The sequence below is a fragment of the Spinacia oleracea genome, chromosome 6 (genome assembly GCF_020520425.1).
Source record: "Spinacia oleracea cultivar Varoflay chromosome 6, BTI_SOV_V1, whole genome shotgun sequence".
NCBI lineage: Eukaryota > Viridiplantae > Streptophyta > Magnoliopsida > Caryophyllales > Amaranthaceae > Spinacia > Spinacia oleracea.
Window position 1 is genome coordinate 25,654,925 of NC_079492.1, and position 6,961 is coordinate 25,661,885.

The 6,961-nt window shown below is 37.0% G+C and overlaps 1 protein-coding gene across 1 annotated transcript; it reads right to left on the bottom strand.

The window, feature by feature from the left end:
- Positions 1-5,229: 5,229 nt before the first annotated feature.
- Positions 5,230-6,254, bottom strand: LOC130464321 (uncharacterized). Its single transcript, XM_056833842.1, has 3 exons — positions 5,897-6,254; positions 5,583-5,798; positions 5,230-5,497 (listed from the first exon to the last, which is right to left on the bottom strand). Exons 1-3 carry the CDS (start codon positions 6,179-6,181, stop codon positions 5,420-5,422), a joined length of 579 nt encoding a protein of 192 aa, XP_056689820.1. The 5' UTR covers positions 6,182-6,254; the 3' UTR covers positions 5,230-5,419.
- Between the last annotated feature and the right edge of the window lie 707 nt (positions 6,255-6,961).

Sequence of the window (6,961 nt, forward strand, 5' to 3'; positions counted from 1 at the left end):
AGAGAGAGGGCACGACACTCGCCCCTACGGCATCGCCGTTCCGACGCGGGGGTGAGTTCTTCCGCGGAGAGGTCCGAGCCGCACTAGTGGAAAAAGGGTCATTTGCATCGCACTTTTAAGCACATTTGCGTCGCACATCGTGCGTGGCAAAAGCTCTCGACGCAAATGACTAAAAGTCATTTGCGTCGCACATTTGTGCGACGCAAATGAACCTTATTTGCGTCGCACATTTAGCTAATGTGCGACGCAAATAACTTTTCAGGCATGGTGCTGAAAGTCATTTGCAACGCACATTAGCTAAATGTGCGACGCAAATAAGGTTCATTTGCAACGCACATTTAGCTAATGTGCGTTGCAAATGACTTTTCAGCACCATGCCTGAAAAGTTATTTGCGTCGCACATTAGCTAAATGTGCGACGCAAATAACTTTTTAGGCATGGTGCTGAAAAGTCATTTGCAACGCACATTAGCTAAATGTGCGTTGCAAATGACAATTTTAGCGCCAAAAAATTAAGTCATTTGCCTCGCACATTGAGCTAACGTGCGTTGCAAATGACTTATTTTTTTTAAAAAAATATTCGTTTTTTAATATTTTAGTTGGAAATTCCGACATGATCGTCTTTGAAATTAGACGCTTCATTCCCAATACCGGGAATACATTTATAATTAATACCTGTCACTAAAGTTTACAACGTAATTAACGTTCCCAATAAAAGGCAATTAAATTCGTCATAGATCGATCAACCAACATGTTACAACAAACATAAAATTATTACAACAAAGGTACGTAGCTAGCTAGAGATCAAGTTCATATTACAAATTAAGCTAAAAATTCGACATTGTTCATGAAGTAATCTGCCCAAAAATCTTTCACCTCATTAATCTCCTCCGGTGAATAGGGCAATGTTCTTGAAAAATCCTAAAAAAGTGTAAATAATTCAATTTATCAACGATTGATCAATATAATAGTTTTGTGTACTTCAATTTATTATATAAAGTACGTAGTTTATGAGAACATACCTTAGTAAGATCTTGACTATTACCATGATTCATTATTATGTCGTACATAAAACGCATGACGTAGTAGCCACAATCTAGTGATCCCGGTTGTTGAGCACACTAAATGCATTAAAATAAATAACACAAGTAAAATTTCTATCACATTGTATGTTATAATTTTGAAAAACTTATTTCTTAGGTAAATAATAAACTAATTATATATATATATACCTGTGCTGGAATCCATGTTAATTTAGTTCCCTTAGATTGTCCACCTAGTCTCTTGTAACTCCGAAAAGCACTACACATTCGATAAAATATGCAATTATATATACTTTGTTTACACATGTAAATGCAAAGAATATTTTACATGTAAGTGCAATTATATACTTTATTTACACATGTAAATGCAATTATATACGTAGTAGTCACATTTAAGGCTAACTGGTCGTTCTAGGTCATTTTTAGGCAAAAATGATATTTTCGAACCCAACTTTGAACCAAAGAACCTAAGGAATGTTTTCAAACTTATTACACGTCTCATATGCATAGTTATAACTTTCTAAGGCCCTTTACAATCTATTATTTCACATTTAAGGCTATTTGGGTCGTCCTAGGTCATTTTTAGGCAAAAATGATGTTTTCGAACCCAACTTTGAACCAAAGAACCTAAGGAATGTTTTCAAACTTATTACACGTCTCATATGCATAGTTATAACTTTCTAAGGCCCTTTAGAATCTATTATTTCACATTCAAGGCTATTTGGGTCGTCCTAGGTCATTTTTAGGCAAAAATGATGTTTTCGAACCCAACTTTGAACCAAAGAACCTAAGGAATGTTTTCAAACTTATTACACGTCTCATATGCATAGTTATAACTTTCTAAGGCCCTTTACAATCTATTATTTCACATTTAAGGCTAATTGGGTCGTCCTAGGTCATTTTTAGGCAAAAATGATGTTTTCGAACCCAACTTTGAACCAAAGAACCTAAGGAATGTTTTCAAACTTATTACACGTCTCATATGCATAGTTATAACTTTCTAAGGCCCTTTACAATCTATTATTTCACATTCAAGGCTATTTGGGTCGTCCTAGGTCATTTTTAGGCAAAAATGATGTTTTCGAACCCAACTTTGAACCAAAGAACCTAAGGAATGTTTTCAAACTTATTACACGTCTCATATGCATAGTTATAACTTTCTAAGGCCCTTTACAATCTATTATTTCACATTCAAGGCTATTTGGGTCGTCCTAGGTCATTTTTAGGCAAAAATGATGTTTTCGAACCCAACTTTGAACCAAAGAACCTAAGGAATGTTTTCAAACTTATTACACGTCTCATATGCATAGTTATAACTTTCTAAGGCCCTTTACAATCTATTATTTCACATTTAAGGCTATTTGGGTCGTCCTAGGTCATTTTTAGGCAAAAATGATGTTTTCGAACCCAACTTTGAACCAAAGAACCTAAGGAATGTTTTCAAACTTATTACACGTCTCATATGCATAGTTATAACTTTCTAAGGCCCTTTACAATCTATTATTTCACATTTAAGGCTATTTGGGTCGTCCTAGGTCATTTTTAGGCAAAAATGATGTTTTCGAACCCAACTTTGAACCAAAGAACCTAAGGAATGTTTTCAAACTTATTACACGTCTCATATGCATAGTTATAACTTTCTAAGGCCCTTTACAATCTATTATTTCACATTCAAGGCTATTTGGGTCGTCCTAGGTCATTTTTAGGCAAAAATGATGTTTTCGAACCCAACTTTGAACCAAAGAACCTAAGGAATGTTTTCAAACTTATTACACGTCTCATATGCATAGTTATAACTTTCTAAGGCCCTTTACAATCTATTATTTCACATTCAAGGCTATTTGGGTCGTCCTAGGTCATTTTTAGGCAAAAATGATGTTTTCGAACCCAACTTTGAACCAAAGAACCTAAGGAATGTTTTCAAACTTATTACACGTCTCATATGCATAGTTATAACTTTCTAAGGCCCTTTACAATCTATTATTTCACATTTAAGGCTAATTGGGTCGTCCTAGGTCATTTTTAGGCAAAAATGATGTTTTCGAACCCAACTTTGAACCAAAGAACCTAAGGAATGTTTTCAAACTTATTACACGTCTCATATGCATAGTTATAACTTTCTAAGGCCCTTTACAATCTATTATTTCACATTTAAGGCTATTTGGGTCGTCCTAGGTCATTTTTAGGCAAAAATGATGTTTTCGAACCCAACTTTGAACCAAAGAACCTAAGGAATGTTTTCAAACTTATTACACGTCTCATATGCATAGTTATAACTTTCTAAGGCCCTTTACAATCTATTATTTCACATTCAAGGCTATTTGGGTCGTCCTAGGTCATTTTTAGGCAAAAATGATGTTTTCGAACCCAACTTTGAACTAAAGAACCTTAGGCAAAAATTTAGGCAAAAATGGCATTTTCATATGCATACTTTACTTACTTGTTTAGTGGCTCCTTAATCATCAAATTTCTCTTCTTCTGTTGAGAATCAAATATGTAGACCTCACGTTTAGACAAGCAAAGAACTAAAAGCATCCAGTGACTCCTACATACAAACAATAAACGTATGTAGTTAGAAAAAAAAAGGTTAAATTTATAACAATCAATTAAAAACGAAGTTCAAAGTAATTTTCATACTTTTCGTAGTATGGACATAAGATGAATGTCTTAGAACTAAGTGCACTCATGGACCTCGTCATGTACAATAGAATTCGATCTGCATCGGACTTTAACATGGTGGCCGAGATCATCTCCGGGCACATGAATCCAATACTATTGGGGTGACAATCATCGTGAAAACATAACTCACTCAAAGCCCTATAATATAGAGTGTAAGAACGTTAAGACAATCATAAAAATCAAATTTAGGGGCAAAATATGAATTTAGGTAACTCACGTAACAAAAACTTGTATTATTGATATATTGAGCCATGCTCCCGAGAGAAGTTGATCGGTGTCTTCAACGGTGACACTAATTTCAAAGTCCTTTTCCATATTGAATGTCCTTTTAGTGCAATGTACCTTAACGTGCTCCCCTTCTTTTAATCCCAACATCATAGTTTTCATCACATTGCACTTACCACTCAAATTTTGCACTTTATAATTTTCAAGGAAATAGGTTTTTGATTTAGTGTTGGACGCTTTTGTTCCACTTCCCCCAACCACTATCTCTTTCCCTTTGTTCCCTTTCCCTTTAGGCTCTTTACTTGTAGGCTTGTTTACCTGAGGTATGATTTTCAAATAACGATATACATATTAGTGAGCATACATGGTATAATAGTTCTACTTCAAATTATCATGCATATGTTAGTTACCTCCTCATTCATAAGCGACACCAAATGCTTTGGCCACTGAGTGAAGGTACCATGAGCTTGAGCAAGTTTCTTAATATATTGAGAAGGCACGGGGACGGGAGCTTCTTTGTACGCGGGCTCAAAATCATCAACGCTCACTTTCACGTTATCGGACGTGACGTCGTTGTGGTGATCAAGGAGCAACTCTGGACATATGGTACCATAGGCAACAAAGACTTTCTCCGAGCCTATGTTCAGGTATAGATGGCACGGGACAGGTTCCTTATTATTTATTTTGAACAATAACGCAAATACAATGTAACATGTTAGAAAAGTTCAATAGAATTAACTAGAAACAAATTACTTGAAAAACACAAATTATCATACCGTAATGTCGGCAAATGGATCTAAACCCCCGGAACGACAACTACTATGAACATTTGCGTCTATCCTCATATGGCTTGGTATTTGGACACCAAGTTCTTTAGCAAATGTGATAAATTTCTCCATGACCATGGCATCCATCTTGGAGTTCATCTCTTGTATTGTCTCATCTTTGACCCTTTTGGTCACTCTTGCTTCCATTTCCTCCATCTCCGCATCTCCATACCGTCGAAAGCTACGCCGCTCTCCGGTCCCCCACACAGCTTTGATGCCTACTCCACCACCAAATGTTAGTGGTCTCCCTTCTTTAGTCTTACTAAGTGCACGAGATAAGACATCATCTCGTGCACTTTTGGGAAAAAATTCCCCTTCATCTTGTTTCCTTTTCCATTCATCCTACATGAAATCAAATGGTTTTGAGAAAAGTTCAACACTTGGTTTCATAGTTAAGAACATATATGAAATTAGAGGAATCACAACATTACGCAAAATTGTTAAATGAACTTACAATATTTTCTTTGACCTTTTGTGTGCCCTGATCCGGCAAGTAAGGATTTCCTTTCTCATCTGGTACCGATCTTGCAAGAAGCCATAAACATGTCCTACTCGGCAAACTTGAAGAAATTGTAGACGCAGAGGAACCTTCAGATGACGAAGAAACTGAGGGAATGTACCCTTTTCTCTGCCATTCACTTGTCATTTAAGCATATGATTTCTGTCCCATATGATGAGGATATATGTTGAATGATTGACTTTGTCTTGCTTTCTCACTTATTTCCTAATTTTAGGGGGGTAAAAGAAATTATTACAACAAAATAAAACTTAGATTATAACAAGACTTTAAATAAGAATAATTTTTATACCTCAGCTTCTTCGGAGGTACGTATCTTCACAAATTCCTTCCATATATCCTTAGTTATATAACTATACAAATCATATGGCATCTTTTCATCTTTTGGCCTTTTTCTTGTACCCCGGATCCAACCAGTCGTCAATCTTGATTTGAATTCCCTCCAACGCTTATCACAACTCTTTAAGACAACTTCTTTCTTAGTTTCATCTGTGATATGAAATTCTCTCTAAATGAAAGAAAAAGAAAAGGAACAAGAAAGTCTTTTAGCACATGAAAAAGACACGTAGATATGTACAACTGAATTTCCAAAATAAAACCGGTTACCTTGACGTCTTCCCACAAAGTGTCTTTTATTCCTTGTGAAACATCTTCCCAGGTTCTGATCAATATTGAAACCTTTGCGCGACTTATCTCGCCAATGTGATTCTTGTAATCCGTTGCCCATTTCCCTGTGGGTCGGTCCAAGTGATCCCATTCAATTATTCTTGGAACCCCGGGCATGGATTTTATTCCTTTTGTAGGGCCTCTTGGCTTTTTTTTTTGCTTTTGGGGCACTTGATTTGGTGATTTGTTAGAAGGACCTGAATTTGCGTGTTGATCTTCATCCATGCCTGACGCTACTGCATTGGAAAATCATCAAAATTACATACCTTCAAAAGCAGGATTTTAAAATAAAAATAAAGAACTGACCAGTTCTGTGCACTGATCTGCACAGCTCATATCAGAACTGTGCAGATCAGTGCACAGAACTGATCAGAGCTGACCAGTTCTGTGCACTGATCTGCACAGCTCAGATCAGAACTGTGCAGATCAGTGCACAGAACTGATCAGAACTGACCAGTTCTGTGCACTGATCTGCACAGCACAGCTCAGATCAGAACTGTGCAGATCAGTGCACAGAACTGATCAGAACTGACCAGTTCTGTGCACTGATCTGCACAGCTCAGATCAGAACTGTGCAGATCAGTGCACAGAACTGATCAGAACTGACCAGTTCTGTGCACTGATCTGCACAGCTTAGATCAGAACTGTGCAGATCAGTGCACAGAACTGGTCAGTTCTGATCAGTTCTGTGCACTGATCTGCACAGCTCAGATCAGAACTGTGCAGATCAGTGCACAAAACTATTCAGAACTGACCAGTTCTGTGCACTGATCTGCACAGCTCAGATCAGAACTGTGCAGATCAGTGCACAGAACTGATCAGTTCTGATCAGTTCTGTGCACTAATCTGCACAGTTCTGATCTGAGTTGTGCAGATCAGTGCACAGAACTGATCAGAACTGACCAGTTCTGTGCACTGATCTGCACAGCTCAGATCAGAACTGTGCAGATCAGTGCACAGAACTGATCAGAGCTTTGCAACATTTTGGAACAGATCGAAACCCAT

Excerpts from the sequence above, each read along its gene's own strand:
- LOC130464321 (XM_056833842.1), bottom strand. The coding sequence starts at position 6,181 with ATGGATGAAGATCAACACGCAAATTCAGGTCCTTCTAACAAATCACCA. Across the intron at positions 5,799-5,896 it reads CTTTGTGGGAAGACGTCAAG|AGAGAATTTCATATCACAGA; the intron begins GTAACCGGTTTT and ends TCTTTCATTTAG. Across the intron at positions 5,498-5,582 it reads GTACCTCCGAAGAAGCTGAG|GAAATAAGTGAGAAAGCAAG; the intron begins GTATAAAAATTA and ends CCCTAAAATTAG.